The sequence below is a fragment of the Rhipicephalus microplus genome, chromosome X (assembly GCF_043290135.1).
Source record: "Rhipicephalus microplus isolate Deutch F79 chromosome X, USDA_Rmic, whole genome shotgun sequence".
Taxonomy (NCBI): Eukaryota; Metazoa; Arthropoda; class Arachnida; order Ixodida; family Ixodidae; genus Rhipicephalus; species Rhipicephalus microplus.
Window position 1 is genome coordinate 311,421,204 of NC_134710.1, and position 23,914 is coordinate 311,445,117.

At 47.1% G+C, this 23,914-nt stretch overlaps 1 protein-coding gene across 2 annotated transcripts in view; it reads right to left on the bottom strand.

Moving 5' to 3' along the window:
• The window catches only part of LOC119161312 (uncharacterized), a 43,335-nt gene extending 29,869 nt beyond the window's left edge, over positions 1 to 13,466 (bottom strand). The window contains exon 1 of one of the 2 annotated variants that reach the window (XM_037413718.2): positions 13,328 to 13,466. In XM_037413718.2, the coding sequence (XP_037269615.2) occupies positions 13,328 to 13,397 (70 nt within the window). In that variant the 5' untranslated portion in view covers positions 13,398 to 13,466. Of the gene's footprint in view, positions 1 to 13,267 lie in introns of both variants that reach the window. The other variant, XM_075879500.1, reaches the window with a different exon arrangement.
• Positions 13,467 to 23,914: the final 10,448 nt, after the last annotated feature.

Sequence of the window (23,914 nt, forward strand, 5' to 3'; positions counted from 1 at the left end):
GGTTACTAACCTCTTGACGGTTTCGCCGTTTGTACCCTTAGACTCGATGATGAGTCCAAGGACTCTGATTTGTTGCACTATAGAAATAGTCCTGCCGTTTTTGGTGTGAATTTGGGTCTCTTCGTAAGCATGGTCCCGGTTGTATCTCTTGGGTGGTCTGCCTTTAGGCGGGGGGCGATAGAGGAGGATTTCGGATTTATCTGGCGAGCACTCGAGGCCAGTACCTTCAATATACTCCTCGATAGTGGTGATGGCCTCCTGTAGCCTCTGCTCTATCTCTCCGTCACCACCTTCACACGTCCATATGGTGAATTTCATCTGCATATATCAAATTATGTATTCCGTATATTGAGTTAGGCCGCACCGAGAGTCCTATCGTTATGAGATTAAATAGCATTGGCAATATGACCGAACCCTGTGGGGTACCAGCACTGCCCATAAGCCTTTCCTCAGATCTCCGTTCTCCCATTACGATGGATGCCGTTGTGTCTTTAGGGAGAACGTCACATAGTTATACACTCTCGATCCTACGCTTAATTGGCAGATCTGATGTAATATTGCCGTATGCGATGCTTTGTCAAAGGCTTTTGTAAGGTCTAATCCTAAGATCGCTCGGGTAGATCTTGTTTTGTTGTCTAGAATCTGCTGCTTAATTTGCAGCATGGCGTCTTGCATGGAGAGCTGTGTGCGGAACCCCAACATTGAATCTAGGTAAATTTCGTTCTCCTCAAGATAGGTGTTGACTCTGTCTAGAAAAGCGTGTTCCATCAGCTTCAAAGCACAGGACGCTAGTGATATGGGGCGTAAGTTCGATAGATCGGGGGGTTTCCCGGGCTTGGGGATAGGGTTTCTTTTGGATTTTTTCCGCTGTTTCGGAATAGTTCCCTCGGTCCAGCACTCGTTATTATATTGCGTGATGTTCTTATGGCTTGGTCTTCATGGTCCCGTAGTGTTCTGTTGGTGATCCCGTCTGGTCGCGGTGCAGAATTGATGTTGCAGAACTTCTGTAACGCAGCCCTGGTTTCAGCCACGGTAAACTCCTCCTCTAAGAGCTCGTTCGGGCCTCCGGTATATGGTTCGTGCTCTATGACGGGCATGGCGGGAATGTACGTGTTGCTAGCCTCAGTGATCAAGTCCTCCTCACTGCCGTTATACCGGTGTACCAGTTTACGCAAGCTTTGCTTGTGTGCTGATTTGGTGTTATCTGGGTATAGCAGGTGTTTGAGCATGTGCCATATCTGGCCAGCATTTATTTGGTCGTCGAGACTATTAAAAACTTCGTCCCATTGCTGTTTGCTTGCACTGTGTATCATTTTCTTTTTTCTGTGTTATTCTTTTGCGTACTACTGTTATTATAGGGTGAGCTACTCGCCCGGCAGTACTGGGCGCGAGGACATACCGTGGCGTCACCATGTGGCAGCATCCTTGTGACGTGCGTGGTTGGATGCTCCACCACCCTCTCGTGCGCAGCCCGCAGCCACTTATTATTATTAGGGTGCTTCACTCAACGAAATCAGTAAAATACTGCTACAGCTTCTTCCCTGGCTGCACGAAGTACTAAATAAATGCGCTGGAAAAGTGTTACACATCTCGTAATGCCTGACTGCCAGCGTAGTCTGCTAAGGCCACATACAGGGTGTCCCACGTAACTTGAGCCAGAATTTAAAAATATGCCAGAACATGTAATTACGATGCGGCCACACGCATGTTGCTCACCATTGCCTGGAGTTAGACTATTTTTGTGTTCTCAAATATTGTTTATTAGAGATGTTTAATTAAATATTTTTCAAGAAACAAAGATAGATTTAATTGTCAAAAAAAAGTTGTAGATCGGTTTGCAAAATGTACAAATAGACAGTTTTGAACTCTATATCTGTTAGTATTGTTTTTGTGCTAATTAAAAATGCCCGCGAAATACAAAAAATACCACGTGGCAAACCCACTCATGCACCAGTGCGCGCAATAATTCTAGCGCTCCATAATGCTCCGCGTACGAACGACCATAGCATTTGCCCCATTGTGCTGTCTCAGCGGGGCCGCAATAATGATGGTGACATTACGATGAACACGTTTTGCTATCGACGACAAAAACAATAACCGCTGTAAGTGCTTATCGCTGGCATGATCCGATGCGAGGGAAACGTGTCGTTCGTACGCGGAACGTTAGGGAGCACTAGATACATCGTGCGCATTGATGCGTGAAGGGGTTTGTCACGTGGTATTTTTTGTATTTCTCGGGCATTTGCAATAAGCAGAAAAACACTAATACCTAACAGATATAAAGTTCAAAACTGTCTAATCAGACGTTTTGCAAACTGATCTACAACTTTTTCTTCGACATTTTTATCTATCTTCCATTTCTTGAAAAGTTAGTGCATAAACATATCTAATTAAACAATATTTGAGAACACAAAAAATGTCTGACTAACACCAGGCAACGGTGAGTAACATTCATTTGGTCGCGTCGTAATTACGTGTTCCGGCATATTCTTAAACTGGCTCAAGTTACCTGGGACACCCTGTATATCAAAACCATGGTGTCAAGCACGTTGCCTCTGTAAAAGGTACGACTCATTCCTTGTCAAATTGAAGCATTAAAGGGGTACTAACTGCAAAAAAAACTTATCCTTGCTGCAAGATATACGTGCAACCATGCTACTTCATTCAATTGTAGGTTTCCATCTAAACACGGTCCGTGGTTGACATGACATGTATGCGCAAATTACATTTTTGTGTTACACACATAGTTCTACGAAGCACTGCGCAAGCAGATTCCCCGCTTCGTGGGAAGAAACGCAGCATTACAGCTGCAACTTTCCTGTTATGATTGCGGGCAAACGTAAGAATCACGCACGTGCGTGCCTCCTTCAGAGTTCAAATTTTCTCTGCGGCATAATCCTAACATTTATTGCGCAATTTATCTACGATGGTCACACGTTCCACATTCGATCACCATTGAGCCACACAAAATTATGAATGACTGGTTCAGTTCCAGAGCTTCTACAAAGGGTATACATAAATAATCATAAAAATGCCATCAACCAGCCATATCATTTTGCGTCCTTGAATGAGCATGCTGCGAGGTCTTACGTACCATGGTCTAAACGTCAATGTCATGTTTCAGTAGAACTTCTAGTCTCCAGTTTTTCTTTTTTTACGGCTTTATGCATAAGCTGTGTGTGATTTCACGGCAGCTCTTAGAAGATGAATCAGTTTTCGAAGCTGAGTGCGTTCTCAACTGTAGATCAAAGTATTGAGATGAAGTGACACAGGTTATGGGCTCATTCTACAGACGTAATATACAAGCAAGGAACCGTGTAGGCTGAAGTCGCGACTGGCAGGGGCATAGGCAGATTTTTTTTTTTTTTTTGAGGGGGCACCACCTTGATTATAATCTCGCCCCGGCGGGCTGACGTAGACCGTTTGTTTGTGTGCTACATACCATAGAAAAAAATGGAGGGGGGGGGGGGACACAGGTTTGCTGTACGACCACCTGGTTATGCCACCGGCGGATAGAAGCCCATATGATTGGCAACGCACATGGGGACAAACACCTGAGGAGGAGGGTGGTGGTGGCACACACTGCGGTAAAAGTTACCTTGGCGAGAAAAGCAAAGCCCCGCCGTGGCGGTCTAGTAACTAAGGTACTAGGCTGCTCATCTGCAGGTCGCGGGATTGAATCCCGGCTGCGGCGGCTGTATTTTCGTTGGAGGCGAAAATCCTGTAGGCCTATGAACTCAGATTTGGGTGCACGTTAAGGAACCACAGGTGGTCGAAATTTTCGCAGCCCTCCACTACGGTGTCTTTCATAATCACATGGTAGTTTTGGGACGTTAAACCCAACATATAAATCATGAAGCTTTAGCAAATACTGGTGCGGCACATGTATGTCAGAAAGAAGGTTCTCTCGAACACACTTGCCGAACACGCAGAAGCAACTCACCACGGAATAGATCGTAGAATAGGGTAAAATTAACAAAATTAAAGGATAAGAACTGAATTACTGGGCAATATTCCTCGACTTCGTGACCATTCATACAGCGGCGCATATTCTTGAATGTTTGTAATGAGGGCAACTTGCCCCACATGAACGCTCCTACGTTCCATTTTAAAATATACATAATTGGAATGTTGGCACATTCATTTTTCGTTGTGAACGAGGCTCCCGTGCAGAAGCTGAAATGTTTCACTTTTATGTCAACATTCATGACCTGTGCCTAATTTAACCCAATGACCATGAAATAACAGTCACAACATGATAGCCTGTGACCATGAAATAACAGTCACAACAATAATGAGAGAAAGAGGTCACAGTGGCACTGCCAGCAGCCGTGACAGTTGCATCACGTACGTAGCGCACTGCGGCATGCCATCCGTAACGTTTACTGCAACTTTCCACATTTTGTAGTCTCCAGAAGTACGCACACAAAGAACTCAGAGCAATACAACTCGGTTCAAAAATCACCGCGAAGTCACGGTAAAAAACGCATCCAACCGCCAGCTTTCATTCGCCATAGCGAGGGAGATCACGTGATCTAACACTGCATGTCACAGCAATTGCAGCGCTCGAGTTTCCAGTGGTGGGCCTGGCACCCAATGCAGATCCTTTGTAATTTCTGCGAAACGAGCACTTTCTTTACGCCATCGCGTTAAAAGTCCGCGTATTTGCCGTTTGCCGCATTGCATTATCCTCTAGCAGTGCAATGAAGCCAGATTGCACACCACAAATCCAGCAAACACTTTAAACCCTTTATATCTAAGCATAGGATATGCCGAGCTAATTCCTACTTTTTGGCGGTGGTTTCAGATATGCAGGTTCGACTGGGTCCTATGCGAGCGTCGTCCGCGCGCTGTATAAGCGCATTATAGCGGAAATAACCTGCGAGACCGGCAGCAGTAGGTGAAGCGCACAAAATGGCGCTAGCGTTGTCTGTCACACTGTTTCTTTCAGGTCGACGCACACCTTTATGTTTGAATTAGTGTCCTTAAAAGAAAAAAAGAAGATGTGAAACCATGCCATTATTAAAAACCGCGACCTAAAATAAGTGTTTTCACGTCCTTCATGATACTCAAAAAAAAAAAAAACTGCGCAATCACCATCCTGCTTTCGAACACGAAGGAGTGGTTTCTTCCTCGCCTATACCTTTCCTACAGGTGATAGCTTCTTGTCATGCACTTATTTCTTAGAAGGACGTGCACGTTGCATTGAGCGTATGAAGATTTCGTGTTTGTCGGCTACACGCTGGTATAGTCGCTTGCCCACACAAGATGAAGTGAAATCAGTTCATCGCGCAGAACAGTGACACAAGGAGAATACAAACGGGTCGGTGGCTGCATGACAAAGCAGTGTACAGTTCACATCTGATACACCGCATATTTGGGCCAATCTAGACGACGCACAATATAAACGCCACAGGAAATAGTATTCTTGCATCATGGAGTGCTTCAGAAATGCGAAAAACGCCAAGAGAGACTAACGTGCTCTATTTAAATTGTTTTTTGAAGGGAGTGAAGCCTTTTTTTTTTTTTAGACCGGAACTCCAGTGCGAAGAACAGGCACCGAGGCCTCAAAGACATTTTAATCACATTAATCTACCCTTTTGGGCTATGCCATTTCATTTATGGCGTATTCGGTTGGGCATTTTGGAGCACTCTGGGGCGCTCTGAAAAGTGGCTGCGCCTTCGGTTGCTGGCTTTGAGCGCTCGGACTACCTTTGGTTCGCTCTTTCAGAGCATCAGCCTCTGACTCAGAGTGCTTCCGACCGCTCTAACTTCAAGGTGAGAGCGTGGTGAGATCTGACCGGGAGTACAGATCACGTGACACAACCAATCACGTGGCTGCCGGCAGGTGAACGAGGTGAGGAGCGCGAGTGTGCATTTAGGAAGGGGGTATAGCCGGGCGCGTGATACTTCCTGGACATACGTGCCTTGTTAATGGCGTTCTTGCACGCGTGTGAGGCGAATTCACATCTACGAAGCGACAAATACATAGTGTTCATGTGATGTCACTTCCGCCGTTGTCACCCTCTGCCGCCATGCCTGGGTACCTCCCTGGGTATCTATGGCAGTTCGCGTGCTGCAGCGCGGTTTGTGGGGGCTCGTCATCTGTTGTTGAGTACGATGTTGAAAAGAAAGCATTGTGGTTTTTTGTTGTACTTTAACGAACTCATCGGACCAGGAAGGCCTCGTTTCTTCACTCGATTCAAGACTAGAAATTCAAGATGTGCGACGCGTATACCAGCCACCGCGTACACCAGCTGCCTGCCACGACCTACGAGGGCCCATTATCTCGCTTTCACTACAAACACCACAGATTGCGTGGCCCAAGAACAAGTGAAAGCCCAAAGTCTTTCGAGATGCAATTTTAAGAGTGGATGAGCGAAGCGCAGCAGCTCCCATCGAAAACGAGTCGTGCAGAGCTAGGTAAGTTTACAAGAGATATAATATTAATATTAATATACTGCTGCGGTTCACGCCACCAAAGTAGCAGCCTCCCCCCCTCAAGTGTTTTAAAGAGTGCTGATGTTGAGCCTATTTGATTGAAATTTGTGGAAACAGCCGAGGCAAATATTATACGAGGCAGATAGAGACTTCGCGTGGTGCGTGCCGTGGTAATGCCGGTCATCACTTTTTTTTTTTTTTTGCGTATGTTCTGACACCTTTTTCACCTTGTATTTAACATTTTTTTCGTACGCTGATGTACAGTAGAGTCCCTTAAAATGATGGAGACCGTGTTAGGGTAATAATTGACCAATTTTTCAAAATTATGACCCCCCCCCCCCCCCATCTCGAACCGATAGGCTATACTTCAGAGTGAACTAATATTGTTTCACATCCATTTTCACAGTTTGTTTCAATGCAATACCCGAATTTCCACGATTGTCATGACGATTTTAACCGCCTCTCTGACACACTGATTGTGCACGCAGTGGTCGTGGACAAGTTTGTATGTACACTACCTCGGTAAGCTATCTCTGTTTGCAGGTAAGTGGTTGGCTATAGCACTAACCCGTAATAAAGTTACACCCGAAGACGCAAATATCACCGAGTTTCTTCAAGCAGTTTATTTTGTTATTCCGCGCCAGCCAAACACGCCGGTACTTTTCGGAAAATCGCAATGTGCGTTCTCAGTTTTCGATAATAAATTTCGGCGAACAAACATCCTGAAGCTCTGCTCCCTCTTCGGGGACTACTAAATCAACTTGCCTCACTAGCGGCCTTCAAGCTTGCATCGTGAGGCAGAACTGAACGGGCACAAGCACGTGGAGACAACACGGCAGCGGTAGGCGACGGAGTCGGTAGGTACCCGGGCATGTCGGTGGCGCATTTCGGAAATGACGAAGGGGCACTGCGTGACGCACGTGCACACCATGTATACACCATGTTAATAACGAGGCGGCTAGCGGAGGCGGAAGATACGTCAATGCTGTCGTTACAGCAGCTTGTAGTAAACCTCGTGATTTGAGTTGAAGATAGCAGCTCAGACGAAGACGAGAGAGAGAAAAGATATAACAAAGGCCAGACATGCCAGGGATGTCCACTGAACTAATCGGCACCATTTGTTGGCGCGGCGCAGCAATGTTTACCAGGCAGCTTCCCACGCTGGCAGCACGGTGGCGCTACAGGCGCGCTACTCTAAGCGCTCTGAGATCGCCTATGTATTTGGTTGGTACGCTGCCTCTCGTGCTCCCATTACGAGCTGCCTCTGCATCTGGCGACTCTGAGCCAGAGGACCAGTGCGGCTAACCGAATACGCCATTACACAGTGGCCACGCACAACCGGCAGTAGGCCGAACAAGAACAGCTTAACGCACTCACACACAGTCATTAAGGAGGCGTTTAATCACCTCACACGCTGAGGACCTCCTGAAGTGGGAAATACAAAACACCCGAGAAGAGATCGCTGAGCTTCAGGAGAGAGCCAAATTTCAAAGGCTCTCTGGTACACTGGCAGGCCGAAGAATACTCGAAAAGATTAGGATCAACCCCATAACTCACAAGCCGAGCTACACCCAGCCCCCCCCCCCCCCCCCACCGGGAAGTGAAACACAATATTTACGTCACTCTCATCCCACGCAATGTCCCCCGAGACCACAACGCCAGGAGGTGCAAAGGTCTGAGCCGCCGCAATTCTGAGGAGCTTGTTCCGAGACGGCACTGATGCCAGTTTTGACCATGCAGCGAAATACAGAGAACAAGACGCTTTCTCGCCCATAGTAGCCATTAAGCAGTGCCGACTTTCGATCCCGAAGAGACTGAGCAGGTCGCCATCGCACTCACTGTGTTCCATGACCGAAAAGAGGTGGTCTATAATGACTCAAAAGCAGCCATTAGGGCCTTCCAGAGGGGCTGCATCTCCTGTTTAGCTTTCCGTGTTCTACAAACGAGCGAACACGTTTCCTTTCACTTTTTACACTGGTTCCCTGCCCACATGAGAGGGGGAAGTTACCGCCAACAAAGAAAGTCGTGAACGACGCCGCGCGAAGATTGACAGACCCTACCGCTTCTGATACCTTTCCTTACCCCGGGTACAGGGACGCGCCATACTCGTAAAGGAAGTGACTAAATTATTTTATCTTTCATGGAGGTTTTGTCCTCCTCCACACCCTAAACTCCACAGACCTCAAGCAGTCTCCCTTCAGCTTATCCAGACCATATCTTGTCCAAATACTGCTTTTCTCCACAATATATACCCTGACGTCTTCCCGAACGACCTGTGCTCAGCATGTGGTGAGATAGCCTCATTAGAGCATATCTTCAGCACGTGCCAAGACATGGGGTGAAGCTTCGCCCTGGAGGAGTGCGAGAAGTTTCTATGCAGCCCCATTCTCACTGCAGCCCCATTCTCAAGACGGTCCAGCGGGCCAGCGTGGTGGCTGGTCCTTACACTGGCGTTCAGCAGGACAAAAATAAATTTATTTTCCTTTCTTCTTTCCGAACTCCGCGGTACCGGCGAAGCTCCCTGCGCCGGGCAAGATCACCCAGCAAAACAACAAGTGCAGTGGCAGACGCTCTCTTCACTCGCTTCCCATCCTACCACCTTCATAAAAGTAAGCAGCAAGATCAAGCGCATGGTCGTTTGCGCCCCGTTTCTAAGTAACCTTTACTTATTGGTTGTCTTCAGACATGGCACTGGTTTTTAGGAGCTTGCTCAGTGAGCTTCATATGCTCTCGCCCTGTCCCGCGGTGTCGGTGTGTACATCAGTGAGCACATCTCCGATTGCATCTCCGGTGATTCCAACAATGCTTACTAGATGGCACGCCGCCATCTGAGATGTCGGTGTTGCGATGGCCCGCGTGCTCGCCTCCTCGAGACTACGTCCACGTCTCGCCGCTTCGTAGGCATGGCAACACGTGATACCTTCTTGCAACGAGTGTTATGCACGAGTACCGATATCCTCCCAAGGCCCCTCACCTGGCTGCTCTCAACCCCGTTGAAGAACACCCGATTGCTCTACGTCTGCCATTCACGATTGTCAGGTATTTGACTCAAGGCAGCAGCAAGTATGGCATAAAGGGGCAGGTGGTTAACGTGTCGATCGACGTGGCAAATACTGTGCATTGCGAGTCGCTGAACGCGTCCGACAATGCTGTCTTCAACGTATACCGTGTTTACACACGTAATGAACGCACTTTTTTCTCGAAAAAACAGAGCAAAGTTGGGGGGAGTGCGTTTAATACGCTGGGTATATTTTATGAAAACTTTTTCGAGAAGAGCTAAAATTGCGGTAATGCAAAACAAGTTAGGTCACTTAGACTTTCACAATTTGCATACGCGTACACTGTTTTACATGCACACTGTTTAGAAACAGCTTCTTTGTTATACTTTACTCATCTTCGGTGGTGGATGACACTATCTTCTACAAGCTGTCCCCGGGCCGCCCGCGCACACCATAAAAACATTTTGTGGCTACCTTTTCTCGCAATCGTTCAACAGTGGTATGGGCTGTGATTTTGAGGGGCGCCCAAAAACATGCGCTACGACGCACTTCGCCAACTTCGCGGCAACCTCGCATGACGACCATGATGACGCCGTTACCATTGTAGCAAGCACGACGAGGTCGTGGTAGCAAGTAAACAACATTGCAGCAAGCTACCCCCGAAGCATCAAAACAAACCGTCGATGACAAGATTACCGACAAAATACGGCCGCCGCCTGGCTTCTACGTTAGAAGTGCCTCTATGCATGGATAACAATACACGTCTCCTAAAATCGGAACGCGATAAAACAAGCTAAGCGATAACCGGGTATGCTACCATGTGGCGGAAATCGTCACGATCTCTGGACGACAAGCGTATTTTTCTGGTTTTCCAGAAACCTGCGACTCGATGGCGACAAATGACCCTACGCTCCAGGAAATACTGTCGTCCCTCGAGAATTGCGTGCACGTGGTTGAGCTTTTTTTTTGGGGGGGGGGGGGGGGGGGAGGTGGCTGTCTAGAAAAATGTTAGAAGGAGTGTAGAGTGTATGATAACTGTCTCTCATGTGAGGACACTTCAACCGATGAACTCAGGTGTAAACGGGAAATAAAGGGCCAGTTAGAGTGAAGAAAAAGAAAGTAGGCTAAAAAAGAAAGAGGGGGGGGGGGTCGCAGGAAGCGATCGACGTCGGTTGGGGCGAGCAGTTTGGTGACCTTCACTTGCTGTGCCCTTATCAGCTGCAACTTCTCTACACTTGCACCACTCGTGAACCCTATTGTGGTTCACAGATAAAATGGACATCTGCCGCCCACAGATGGATAAAAAAGATAGGCACGCGGCCACGGGCGAAAGGGAGGAGAGAGCGAGCCGAGGCGGTTGAGGGGGGTCGGCAAAATAATACCCGTGCCAGACGAGCATAGAAAATGACATTCGGTAGCGAAGGCATTCAGTTCCCGAATGACATTTCCTTCGGCAGCGCTGCTACACGTCCAAAGTGAATGACATTTGACTTGATGTCGATCGAAGTACTGCACCTACTCTCTCCCACAATCCCTCCACACACGCGGGAGCTCCGCCGAGCTCCCATGATGCGAGCACGCTTTCTTCCACTCTATTAACTATTCGCTATTCTGCCCGCACCTACTGCTCCAGTTGGTAGAGGCGAGAGTAAGTGCCCACAGCTGTTGCTATGGGAGAGGGAGTGAGAGCAGAAAGAACATCTGCCAGCGCGCGCGCACACACAGACGCCTGACATGTCCGGACTAAGAAATGCATGCGCATTTAAAAATGTTTTCTGACGCACGGACTTAAACGTGTGACCTCTTGCTCTGTAGCGCACGGCTTTAGCTGCGAGAGCGCACGTCAAGTTATTTATATACCCCAATTACAGCTGGCGTTATGCCGACCTCTGGAGCAATATCAGCGTGTTCTCAGCTTTTCTAGAGATATGAAGCGATAGGGCGTGCTCGGCGGCTCGCTCGTGTATGCTTTATGGTGCGTGCAGGGTGGCGGGCAATAAAAGTCACGGGGCTGCTGCCTCCCTTTACTTTGACATTAAGTCACTGTGGCGCATCAAATGCCTGGTTCGAAGATATTTTCCATTTGGTCGCGTTTTCCCTTTCATTAATTGATTAATATGCGGGGCTTAATCACCCAAAACCACCATATGAATATGAGAGACGCCGTAGAGGAGGGCTACGGAAATTGACACCACCTGGCGTTCTTATACGTGCACCCAAATCTGAGCACACAGGCCATAGCATTTTGGCATCTATTGAAAATGCAGCTGCAGAAGCCGGAATTAGATTCCGCGACCTGCGGGTCAGCAGCCGAGTACCTTATACACTATACCACTGAGGTGGGGCGCGTATTTCCTTTCAGTAGAATGACGGCTGTACCTAAGCGACACACCAAGAGCGCACGCTCAGCCCACGGCTTTCTGTGGCTGAGCACGAGCTCCTGCGACAAGTTTTGCGATGATGCGCCTGAAGGGGATATAAAAAGACGGAATTATTAGTGCCATATTTCAACGCTAGAACTTTTTTTTGCCAGAGAAAGCAGTGAATGCTGATTGACACGTGCTCCTATAGGGTTCAGCAAAACTTCGCTCCCTTTCGTAACGTTGTGAAGTCAATCACACAGGACCGAGTTGACTGGCGGAACATGGGAGAGGCCTTTCTCCTGCAGTGGACGTAGTCAGGCTGATGATGATGATGATGAAATCAATCACGCACGATGCTTATTTCGCCCGATCACACTATGGCACGCTGTCGTCTCCGATCGTCGTTAAGCACCAACAGACCAATATGAACACAAAAACTTACAAAAAGTGCGTTCTTTGATTAAACGACACACTGCGTTAGGTGTTTGTTTTGTTTTGTTTTTTCCTCATCGATCACCTTATCGTTTGAAATAGACGAGATCGGCGTAAACACTCGAGAACCTACAAGCATAACTATTGTGTGCCATTCGCCTCGTAAAGTCTGGTTTTGTTTATGAAGCTGCGCAGGCAACGATAGCCAATGTTGCATAGGGCTCCGGAGATTGTTGATAATGGCACTTCCGATTGATTGATAAGTGGGATTTACTGTTCCGAAACCGTCATATGATTATGAGATACGCCGTAGGGGAGTGCTCCAAAATTTCAACCACCTTGGATTCTTTAACCATTGCCGAAATCTGAACACACGGGCCTACAGCATTTTCGCCTCTATCAAAATTGCAGCCGGGATTGGATCGCGCGCCCTGCGGAACAGCCACCAAGTACCTTAGCCAGAACACCGCGGCGGGGCGATAATGGCACTTCTGCTTTGACCTAGGTGTATGACCCCCGTCCTCTTTTTTTTTTTACCTTAACGTGTGAGTTACAACCACCCCATCAATAAACGCCATTTAACGAAACAGGGTGGGGAAACTAACGATATACGTGCATGTTCTTGAAGAAGAGTCGTGTGCAGCTGCCTTGTGTCAGGTCCTTCCGGAAACCAGATACCGAAAATTGGCGCTTGTTGACTCGGTATATAGTCTATTCTCGTGCGTTCAGGCTTTAATAAAAATGGGTGGCTGTACTTCGCACGCAAATGCAGCCATCAAAAATAAACTATTTTAAGGTTTCAACTTCGCCGTCCTTCTCTTTACTTGCCAACTTTTTAAGCTGGCCATGTAGGCCTTAAGTTACCAAGCACAAAGAGATTTTAATCACTGCAATAGTCAGCTCTTTCCTTCCCACACGTGCAAATAAATAGCAAATGAAACAAGACACTTGCGTTCCGAATGCTTGCACGGAGGTGCAAGAACAATCAAAACGGTTTCGACGTTCTTGCAGAAAATCCGTTCTTTAGCTCACCCCATGGCATCTCTTGAACACTCTCGTCAATGCTACGGCACCTCGCAACAGGGGCCTCACCTCCTCGGCCTGCGCGACTGCATGACGGTCGACCCCTAGGCTCCGTCGTGTTGGTCATCACATATTCCATGGTTTGGTCCGATCGCGGCCTTCTTGTAAAATGATGCTTGATGCTGTCTTAATACCGCTAGGCGAAAACGTAAAACGTAAAGCTTTCGATACACTTATCACAGGCGCGATACAGTAGCGCAAGTGCGTTGCGTGATTTGCGGATCGTTGTCACAAGTATACGTCACCTGTATGCGTCCCTTAGTCTGCATCTACACGCTTTTCACGAGTCATACTTGCGAACACTAGAAATCGTTGGCAGAAGTTGAGTGCTGATGAATTTGAACTTGCGAGTTCGATCCTGACCACGGTGGTTTCCTTTTTATGAACGTGAAGTACAACAGCGTTTGTATATGTAGTTCAACTAAAGTACTGTAGGTGCTCAAAATTAATCTGCAGTATCCTACTGTGACATGCTTCATCAACCAATCGCAACTTTGGCAAGTAAATTACAACAATTTTTGACGAAGCTTTCATTGCCGTCAAGTGATAATTGGTGTAGCCTGGGGGTGAGTTGTTCCCTCAAATTTTTCACTGTTTGACTGAACCCCCCCCCCCCCCCCTCCTAGAAAAGATTCCTGGCTGCGCCTCTAAAGTATTTAGTTCGATGGTGACTGAAAACCGGAATAATTACTTCACTATTAACTTGCAGAAAACGAGAACCAAAATATGTCTTTAAAGCGACATAAGTGCTTTTCTTGCCAGAGAAGCAGCACGGCCTCTTTGATGGCTGAAGTGATGAGGGGATGTAAGAGGCTCTACGAAACATAGCGTGCAGTGACTAAGTTAGGGTACATCTTTCAACCTCTAATTACCTATGTTTAAAAGACTCCTGACACCAAATGTGGGGTACTCGAGATGCTTGTGTTTGAGAGTCCTTGGGCGCGATTCTCGTGGTGTCCATTTTGGTCTCCACTGATTGGCTGGAGCTCAGCGAGCTACGCGCCGCCTCTTTTTGGTCTTTTTTCGGCAACGTCCATTTGACGACACAAAGCTTCCACAACTTTCGACACAAATCAGGATAATGGAATGCATTCCACCGCAACGAATGCTGCCCCCAGAGATCCGCTTTTGGACGCACATCTCTGAGGACGCGCATGAACTCTGATCACGTGAGCACTTGAAATAGATATAACGTGGCTGCCCACCGGACGCACTTCTAAGGTCGGAACGTATTTTCTGCATCACTCTTTAAATGTCTCAACGCATTCATACGCAAATTCATACTGGTCAGGTTTTTTTAGGTGTCTAGTCACTGTACATTTAGGCCACTTTCGTTGTCTTTACGCTGGTAATGTGCTGGCAGGTTTGGTGCGTCAACAAGGTCAAGAGTGTCACGTCAGAGCTCACCACTTTTTACAGTAACCTAAGCACTCTGCCAAAGTGAACATGTCCACTAGAAGGACACCACGAGAATAGCTCCACTTCATGCATGGGCACTTCTTCTTAATGAACGTCGCCTTCAAGATATATTAATTCGGCTTTAAAGTAAGCTTCAGTATTTATCTGAGTTTTCAGTACCTCGCGACATCAACACTAGCATGACGTAGACAGAGGCATCTTATGAATATAAAAAAGAGAGCTCTATTGGCGTCACAAAGCATTGACAGGGCGCGCACGAAACCGCGACTGACACCCAACCAAAGTTAATATTCCCCGCCCCTCTCGTTCTGCTGTCGGGCAAATTTCAATGAATGCTTTAGCCAGGAAGGCTTTTCGTCTTCTGAAGAACGGAGTTGAATGGAAAAACGTACCTAAAGAAGAAAAAGTGAAGAGTGAACATGTTGTGGTTTAATAAGTATTGTATACGCCTCACCCACCCTTGGTGTTGAAACTTTTCTGAACACTTTTACGTGTACGAACAATAAGAACAGTTTAGACCACCACCTCCAATGGCATTTTCTAATATATGATAAGCTTAAATCCGTCTGGTTAGAAACACACATGAAAACAATAAAACACCACACAGTGGCCGCGAATAAAAGCGCAATGTTTATCACAAGTGAATAAGGCTCCTGTGTGGGGGCCAAAACGTCATGCTTTTATTTGCCTTTGATCGTAGTCAGCACGTTGTTTCAATTGTCTTAACATCAGATGACGGGCTTGAATTCTCTAGTTATGCGCTACGGATGTTGAAGGGATCTCCTGTGTTTTTAGAAACAGGGCAGCGGTCACAATATTATTTATCGCCCAAAACTTGCAACAAGGCTATACATCATCGTATGTATACATATGGCATGCACGTGTTACTGTGAAAATGTCAAATTGGACAATGCATTTATCTGAAAATCATGAATACAGACTGCATGTTTCGAAGCTGTTGGCAGTGAAGCAATTATACAACTTCACAAATCAGTCGCATCAAATGTTTATTGTGTATTGCTAAATCACGGCCAATAGTTTCCAGGATTCCGGTTACCGGTCATTGCTGCAGATGCTTGTATGCTTTATTGGAATGGTATTTTGTTCCAGGTTGGTGCTTTGTATGTCTTAGCATTTTCACATGGTTTTCTATTATTCATTAGGCAGCCTTTAATGAGGGGTATCTGAGGCATGAGTGAAGGGCACTGCCTTTTTAGCCACCTGGAATTATTGAAATTAATAGCCATAGTTCAGCAGCAGACAATAATATTTAGTGAAAGTAATTTTTAATATTATAGGTATAATCGTTTCAATGTAAGCAGCCGAAAGAAAGTTACGTTAGCTTTGTTCAAAATAAGATTGTAAATTAAATTTATATGTTACCTGCAATGGATACTTCATGAAAGTGCATGTCATGTATGTGCTGTCTTATGAGTGAATTGGCTTGTATACGCACTATGCAGGAGCGCTATTCAAGCATATTTTGTGACACATAATAATGCGGAAATTGCATATGCTTTCGTAAGGTTGCAGCTGTGTTCGCCAAGAATATTGAGGAAGTTTTTGTTGTAACATGTCTGGTTTTTGTACATCCTGCTTTTTTATAACACATTGTTCCTGATCATCCTAAAAAGAGTGTCAAATTCTGCTTCGCTAACAGACACATGTCAGCAAATTGTTTTTTTTTTTGTTTTCTTCGCAGCCTATACATGCTCGTCGTAGAAAGAGAGTGCGGAATATGTCTTGACTAGCCTGTCATCAATGCTGGCTCGTAGAAAAGTTGGCTGCTGGTGCACAGGAGCGGCGCATGGCTTCTGTTTCTTGCGGAAAGAGAACTGCACAGAGCCACCTATTAGCTGTATTAAAGATTCAAGTGTTCAAAATTATTCCTTTAGTTTTTCCTTAAAAAAGAAGTCAGCACTGTAAATTATGTATATAAGAGCTGTGTTTGCAGATAGCTATGTATCCAGGGTGACACAATGTGAGACAATTATTATCACTGTTAGCGGCGCCATTGAGTAAGATTCACTAATAGTGACCGCAGCAGGCAGTCATGTATGTGTTCAATATTTGAGCCAGTCAAATTTATACATAACTTCACTTGTAAAAATCAGTGCTATTTACTAAGCTCTTTAGTGCATATTTAGTTGTTTTCAAGAGCCCCGCCGCGGTGGTCTAGTGGCTAAGGTACTCGGCTGCTGACCCGCAGGTCGCGGGCTCGAATCCCGGCTGTGGTGGCTGCATTTCCGATGGAGGCGGAAATGTTGTAGGCCCGTGTGCTCAAATTTGGGTGCACGTTAAAAACCCCCAGGTGGTCGAAATTTCCGGAGCCCTCCACTATGGCGTCTCTCATAATCATATGGTGGCTTTGGGACGTTGAACCCCACATATCAATCAATCAACCACGCAGATGCCCCATTGAGGCGCAGACACCACTCTCGCCGCCTCCCCCGGATACCTGAAGCCACCGTGTGGTTCCTCAACCTCCGAGGGGCAAGAAAGCCCTAAAAATGAGAATATCTGTACAGGAGTATAACAGCCAAGGACATTAGCCTGTTTGCAGTAGCAGATACCCTTCTCCGGGACCTGGAAGAGCCGCCTGCACACCTCGACTGGCAATTGGCTGGCAATAAGCGATCTATCGGAGATCAAAAAGGTGGAGGTGTGAGTATGCTATGGCGAAGTGGTACGATATGGCCACGGCTACCAGAACACATGTGGATTGCCGACGAAACCCTGAACATCCCGATTCTAATCGGGGTTGTCTACTTAGGTGTGACTCGAAGACTGTATTACGCGAATTGTCAAATATTACAATGCATTAGAGACGATGTGGCGCGCTGGGGAACGGGGAGAGAGGTGCTCCTAATGGGGGACTTCAATGGCCACATAGAGCCTCTCGATGAACAAAAGGACGCAAACGGGTCTTTCATGCTACAAATGGCCGAAGATTTATCCCTCGAGGTGGCCAACTTGTACAGTAACTGTGATGGTGTTTTTACAAAGTCTACCATCGACTACGTCCTTATGTCACGTGAACTATCCGTACATACATCTCAGGTACAAGTTGACGAGGCTGGCGACCACAGTCTGGGAAGCGACTATAATCACCTAAAGATATCGTTCTCAACGTCCACATTTCGACAACATAGCTATACAGCGCCAGTCGAGAACATCCGAAAGTGCGTACCGGCGACTGCGTACGAGGCTGTTGCGCAACAATTTCAAAACAGCACAGTCGATTCGTCTCTGGTCACGTACGACGAATATATCTCGGACCTCCGTCGCATCCTGCAAAATCATGAAGTCCTCCTGAAGAGTGGGAAAGGGCGACGACACAGGACCTGATGGGACAATGAAGTGAAGGCGGCTCTCGAAGGACGACGGGCCGCAAACAGAGCTCACCGGCGAGCTGTCAAATTTCTCGGTATCACAGAAATACAACATAGCTGTGTCGATTACATCAACTGCAAAAGGGAGGTGCAACAGATTGTCCAGCGAAAAATCATGGCGAACAATCAACGAATTCTGCAGTCACTGACGAGAGCCGGGAGAAACGGCATGGGCAAATTCTGGTCATACATGACATCGCTCGACCGTAAAGCATCCATGCATGAACTTCTGGATGAGAACACGAGAGAAAAGATTGAGGATACTGCGCGTCATTTCGTTGCCCACATTCGAGGGATATACGACAGCACTCAACCCCCATGAATCGCCCACTTCTCCCGCAACATGTGGGACCACCAATCCCAAAGATAGCTTATGGAAAGTGACTCGACTGGCCATCGATCTCGCTATTTTTAAAATTAGCTCTAAGACAGCAAATGGCTTGGATGGAATTATGGCAAGGCTCGTGAACGAGCCCGGGAACACCTGGCGACGACCTTAACCGGCATCATTCAGGGGAATTAACCCAATACCAGCTAACTGGCTCCAAAGTCCTGTGTGTCTGGTGACGAAACGAGAAGGAGATGCCAGCTTCCTCACCAACCACAGACTCATCACAGTAACCAGCGTTATGTACAGAGTATTCGCCCAGGTGCTGAAATGCTGGATGAACGAATGGGCAGAGGCAAATGGGCTCCTCTCTGAGCTACAAAACGGCTTCAGGGAACGACGCCGCCTGGACGACAACCTGTTCGTCCTCACTCGTCCTCACGCAGTTCATTGTAATCGCTGGAAAGGATTCCCGAGGTCTGGTGGCCTGCTTTTTGGATGTGGCGAAAGCGTACGACAGCGTTCCACACGATACTGCTCTGCCGCGTGCAGAATATCGACATGCCACCAACCTGGATCGACCTCCTCCAGCGTCTCTACAGCGACATGGTGGTTGCGACTTTTGGTCAGGCCAGTACTGAGCCAGTGTCGGTTTGCCGACGTCTGAAACAAGGGTGTCCGCTCTCATCGCTACTCTACATAATATACAGGGTGTCCCACGTAACTTTAACCAGAGTTTAAAGGTATGCCGCACCACGTAATTACGACGGGACCAAACGCATGAAGTTCACCGTTGCCTAGACTTAGTCAGACCATTTTCATGTTCTCAAATATTGTGTTTAATTAGATATGTTTAATAACTAACTTTTCAAAAAAGAAACATAGATAAAAAGTTCATTGAGAAAGTTGTAGATCGGTTTGCAAAACGTCCGATTAGACAGTTTCTTACTTTATATCTGTTAGGTATTAGTGTTTTTCAGCTTATTACAAATGCCCGCGAAATACAAAAAAACCACGTGATAAGCCCACTAATGCGCCAGGGTGCACAATTATTTTAGTTATCCCTAGCGTTCTGCGTACGAACGATAGCATTTGCCCCATTTTGCTGTCTCGGCAGGGCCACAACGATTGTCGTAGCTTTACGATGAACACATTTTTGCTGTCGGCCACAAAAACGATAACCACTGTGAATGCTTATCGCTGTCATAAACCGGTGCGAGGGAAGCGTGTCGTTCGTGCGCGGAACGTGAGGGAGCACCAGAATCATCGTGCGCACTGACGCGCGAGCGGGTTTGTCACGTGGGTTTTTTTTTTTTTCGCGGGCATTTGTAAATAGCAGAAAACACTAACACTTAACAGATATAAAGTTCTAAACTATCTATTTGGACGTTTTGAAAACTGATCTGCAACTTTCTCATTGAAACTTTCAAATACTTTAACACCGGGCAACGGTTAGCAACATGGTTGCATCTTAATTACGTGTTCCGGCATATTTTTAAACACTGGATAAAGTTACGTGAGACACCCTGTACACTGCGGGGCTAGAGCTGGACTTCATTGAATCGGGCCTTGGTTTTGACACCGGTGTTTTGTCGGGTTACGTGAGATCGAATCGAAAGCAGTTGACTGCCAGCCTCCTTTCGTATACCAACGCCGTCCCTACGCACGAGCCTTGTTGTGGTGATCTACTGTGCCCGCACCGCAGGAACCTTGGTTACTAAGCAAGCGCATGCTCACTAAAAAAAAATTATTGCTCCTTAGAATGCTAGCCTTGTTTCGTAAAACATTCGAATACGCTGCTATCGCATTCACTGCTTCGCCTTTTTGACATAACTGTGACTTTACTTTATCAGAGACCAGAAGTAGTTATCAGACGGGTATAGGTAGAGGCAGCGGTGAGCTCTGTTTCAGACGTATTGGGTGCAAGGACTCACCGCAGGCTTCTGTTGGACGGCCTCAGCCGCGGCCCTCGAGCCGCCGATACGAGCCCGGTGCGCGTACAGTGTCGGTAGTGGAGACTGCAAGCCGACATCTGAGACCACCAAGTGCCCTGTGAAGAAATCACACGACAATGACTAGTTTCGAAGCAAAGATAGATTTCCTGGTCTTCACTTATTTCGCTGACGCTTGTATTTTTACCTGTGTTTTTGTGAGCTTAATATTGTCACAATCATAGCTTGGCATACTCACTTATGAGTACACTCACTCACACTCATTCATACTCATTTGAATGTCGTGAGTGTGAGTATGAGTGAGTACTGATGAGTATGAGTAGGAGTGAGTAGAACGTGAGTGAGTACTTATGAGTATGAGTAGGAGTGAGAATGGACGTGAATGAGTACTTTGAGTGTGAGTAGAAGCGAGTATGAACGTGAGTGGGTGCTCATGAGTGTCAGTAGGAGTGAGTATGAACGTGAATGAGTATTCTGAGTGTGAATAGGAGTGAGTATGAACGTGAGTGACTACTCTGAGTGTGAGTATAAGTGAGTATGAATGTGAGTGAGTACTCTGAGCGTGAGTAGAATTGAGTATGAACGTGAGTGAGTATTGTGAGTGTAAGAGTGAGTATAACGTGAATGAGTACTTGGAGTGTGAGTATGAATGAGTATGAACGTCAGTGAGTACTCATGAGTGTGAGTAGATGTGAATTTGAACGTGAGTGAGTACTCATCAGTGTGAGTATCCGTGAGTGTGAATGTGAGTGAGTATTCATCAGTGTGAGTAAGAATGAGTGAGAGCTTGTGAGTTTGAGTAGGAGTGAGTATCAACGTGAGTGAGTACTCTAAGTGTGAGAAGGAGAGAGTATGAACGTGAGTGAGAACGTGAGTGAGTATTCATGAGTGTGATTAGGAGTGAGTGAGAGCTCATGAATGATAGTAGGAGTAAGTACGAACGTGGGTGAGTACTCATGAGAGTGAGTAGACTTGACTGCGAAGGTGAGTGAGTTGTTGTGAGGGTAAGTAGCAACGAGTAGGAACATGAGTGAGTTACTATGAGTGTGATAAATATTTGTAACCATCGCAACGGCGTCCTCAATACATTGGAAATAACGGGCACTGTGGCATGCAAGCTTACTGTACGTAAAAGCCTTCAGTTAGTTTGGAAACTGGGAGAGCCATCCTACATCAGATGGGGGAGGGGGGGAGGTGACCGCGCGAAACTCGAGTTGAGGGTAGCCATCCATTTTATTGTAATTTGAATTTTCTAGGCTGAATAACTTTGAACTGCCTGTCCTTATAGCTACCGTTCTTGCTGCACTTACCTCTTGCGCCTTCAGTCTACGCAACCCGCTGATAATACATGTAAAACAAGGTCTTGAGAATCCCTTTAACAAAAATCGCCGCTCGAGCCGGTTCAGAAAAAAAGAAATGCACTGGACAAGCGACAAAAAAAACGCTGAAATGGCCCGCGAGAGAAAGCAGATTGTGTGCGCGACGCACATTGTGCGCAGCGATTTTTGCAGTTTCTATCTCTGCGTTGTCCCTCAAGTGAAGGTTGCCTTGAACGAAAACCTTAAGTGATCTCATGACCTCTCAAACGCGAAGCTGTGTGCAAACTTCGCCTTCTCAGTGCCCTATTAAGAAAAAAAAAAAGGAAAGCTTGGAGGACGGTTGAGCTTCGCCGTCAATAGTATACTATGCGATAGCGTAATCGGACCCTGTTCGCATCGCCGTTTCAATCTCTACCCTCGCTTCAGTTTTCGGCGGCTTATTATGCCTTCAACAATGCAGACACAATGTGCAATAAGCGCCCAATCACCCTTGATAATTTATTCTATCATTCACATAATGTGGGCTAATACAAAAACACACATAACGCAACTCGTTAATTACCGTTTTATTCGGCTGTCCGCGATAACCCTGCGTACGTACACTGCCAATGAACGTTAAGCGCGTCCGCAGATCCATAAATAAGGCCCCCTGCAATCGTCAGTGCCGGCACGGAGCCAACGAAGTCTCCGCGTGAGCGCGACTCACAGAGGAAGGAAAACATCTCCGAAGATGCGCACAATTTCTCGAATGCAAAACTGCCGTACGCAACGCATTCCATCTGAAGGCGAGGCAGAAAGGGGAAGTGCCGGTCGCGCTGGGCCACAGAACACCTACCAATGGCCGGGCGGCCGGGGTGGCAGCGGCGCCGCGGCGCCCGCCTGTCCCGCTAGTGCAGTCAGAAGGGGCTAGGGGCAGTGCAACGAACGAAGCGGCCGAGCCGGATGGCATGGCAACGTCTAGGGTTCTGGCGGGAAATCAGCGGCGGCCGTGTAGTATTGTCGCGAGAGCAAGGTTTCGCGGAGAATCTTGTTCTTTTACGGCTTACAAACGGAGCAGTCAAGGTCGCCCCCGTTCGGGATTAGAAGGGGAAAGCTTACTCGGAAGAGCGTCTAGCGAGAGGCAGGTCCGGCGCCACCGTCTGAGTCTAAGCCATTGTTAACAGGCACGCGTGTCATTGAGAATGACATGGGGACGCGACCACTTAGCCTGACCGATACATAGTGGTGGCAGGTAAACGACCATATTCTCTCGCGCTGTTGTTAGGATGTCGGGGCGCCTCGCTGTCGCATGTACACCTGGTAAGCAATGGTGTACCCATCGCTCTTAAGGACGCTTCTAGGAAGCAACAGTTAATGAAAGAACTTACGGGGCCCGAGCGTGGGAATGGCCGCCGACGGTAGTCGGCCGAAGGAGGCAGCACGGCCTGGTATGGGAGAGAGTGTCCCGTGCGGAGAACTTATCCCTTTGCGTGTTTCATTTGGTAAGGAGGTTTTTACAACTGTAGTGCCTTTTATGAAAGTGTTTCTGTGATTGGTTGTGATGCTGCGAGTCCCAACATGTGATTGGTTTTTGTGAAGACTCTTTGTTCGACTAAGGGTTAAAAAGAGGATGTTTGAACTTGAAAAGTGAGCGGAGTCGGGGTTAACAGCGGATCTCACCATGGGAGACCAGGCCATGGAGGCCGAGGGGTATGTCACCATTTTCTATGTTTTGTCTTTGTGACCCAGTGCATTTTGTAACTTGAAGTTGTGTTAGCTAAATAAACCCCCAATGAGTGCTCCCCGAATTCATCGTGTTGACTTCTCATCGATGGCCTCCGCGGAGTTTCACCCACACTTATTCGTCTCCCTGGTCGTCCGATGCGCCTAACTTGAACAACCCCGACGTTGCGCTACAAAGTGGTGGAGGTTGCTCGGTAACGATAGTCCCGCTCTGAAATTATGCCCCGAGTCAACAACAAATATCAGGAACCTAGCTCTGACTGCTCTACTATGACGGAACCCCCTACCTTCTTCTCTGCTATGTCTACCCCCCAAGTTAAACCATTCATCGGACCACCAGTCTTTAGAGGTGCGCCGGAGGAATCTATTTCCGAGTGGCTACTTTGCTACGAACATGTAGCATCACTAAATAATTGGGACCAAGCCACGAAGGTGAAATTTCTATATCTGGCCTTAGACAGAGA